The following is a 1166-nucleotide window of genomic DNA, read 5'->3' as shown; positions in this document are numbered from 1 at the left end:
TGTAGGTCTTCATCACTCCACAGAGAAAGGCACTTTTGTTCTGAGTGAAAGCAAGAGAGAGCGAGTTAGTAAAACCTTCCTACGTTTCACTAGACTCACTCCAACAGCAGAGCGAGAGCACTTACTTGCACATGGGATAGGTCGCTCTCTTTAAACTGGACAAGAACTTGCAGTGCACCTTCCTCATTGAACTCTTTCAGTGCTTCAAGGGCCCTCTCATCCAGTTCACTGTGCTCCACAAGGCCTGCAGGGAGAAAACCAGGCAAACCTCAGCGTAGCCGAGAGATGTGACGATCTGCAGGACGCTTTACCACCCGTCCAGTCAGGCTCGTGGATCGTACATCAGCATAACTCAGAGAGAGAGTTCATGTGTATCATCATTCGGACAGGGCATCAGTACAGACCTCATGAGCGGCAGTGCTGCTGTGTGATTATGGGATAAGAGTATTTTGCCATCTGATCACCCAAATATTTCCAGGTTTTCCGCACTTACTACAGGAACCCCCACAAAAATCACCTGATCTAGGTCATCACTAACACTACAGGCACAGTGAATAGCAGCACCTCGTTCACACAGTAATAATGATTATCCCAGGAGCAACCAGCCCCTTCATAATTAGCATCTGTTAGTGATAAGCTGTAGGGGACATCACCTGTCTCCGCTCTAGACAGCTGCCTCTATTGTCCCGGCATATGCCCAGCTGCCCCCCCCTTAACAGCGGAGAGCTAATCCCCAGAAAGGCTGCTCTCAGGATCGGACCAGACACGCTCAGTTCAGCCTTTATTTCTGCAGGCCAGCGCACCGTTACAATTCAGCATCATTCAACGCTGCAGTACCCATTTTGCAGTGAGACCACACAAAGTTGCTAATTACCTGCCAATTCCCTATGCAAGAAAACATACGACACGTACAGTTCAACATGCATTGAATGTGATACAAAAGGATGAGTCAATTTGGAGGGTCAAGTTTTGGCTTACCTGCTAGGTAAATTTCATCTAGCTTTTCAGCAACTTTTTGTGGTAAACCAGCTTCTAATAAAGCGTTGAAGTGGTCAGAATGGGTAACTGCAGCAGACGTGTCCATTGGTTCTTCAGTACCATTCCCATTAATATGTTCTGTGGCCATGTCTCCAGAAATCTGTTCAAATGCAATGAGCCAAATTATT

General features: G+C 46.9%; 1 protein-coding gene across 1 annotated transcript in view; it reads right to left on the bottom strand.

Annotated features, from left to right (window-relative positions):
• The window catches only part of LOC107578105 (heterogeneous nuclear ribonucleoprotein Q-like), an 8302-nt gene that overhangs the window by 2529 nt on the left and 4607 nt on the right, over positions 1-1166 (bottom strand). The window contains exons 2-4 of the mRNA XM_016264094.1: positions 979-1138; positions 126-244; positions 2-40 (exon numbers count right to left, since the gene is read on the bottom strand). Of these exons, the coding sequence (XP_016119580.1) occupies positions 2-40; positions 126-244; positions 979-1126 (306 nt within the window). The 5' untranslated portion in view covers positions 1127-1138. The remainder of the gene's footprint in view (position 1; positions 41-125; positions 245-978; positions 1139-1166) is intronic.

The sequence above is a fragment of the Sinocyclocheilus grahami genome, unplaced genomic scaffold (assembly GCF_001515645.1).
Source record: "Sinocyclocheilus grahami isolate Dianchi unplaced genomic scaffold, SAMN03320097.WGS_v1.1 scaffold8838.1, whole genome shotgun sequence".
Taxonomy (NCBI): Eukaryota; Metazoa; Chordata; class Actinopteri; order Cypriniformes; family Cyprinidae; genus Sinocyclocheilus; species Sinocyclocheilus grahami.
The sequence above is the reverse complement of the archived record's forward strand: the minus strand, read 5'-3'. Positions and strand labels throughout refer to the sequence as shown.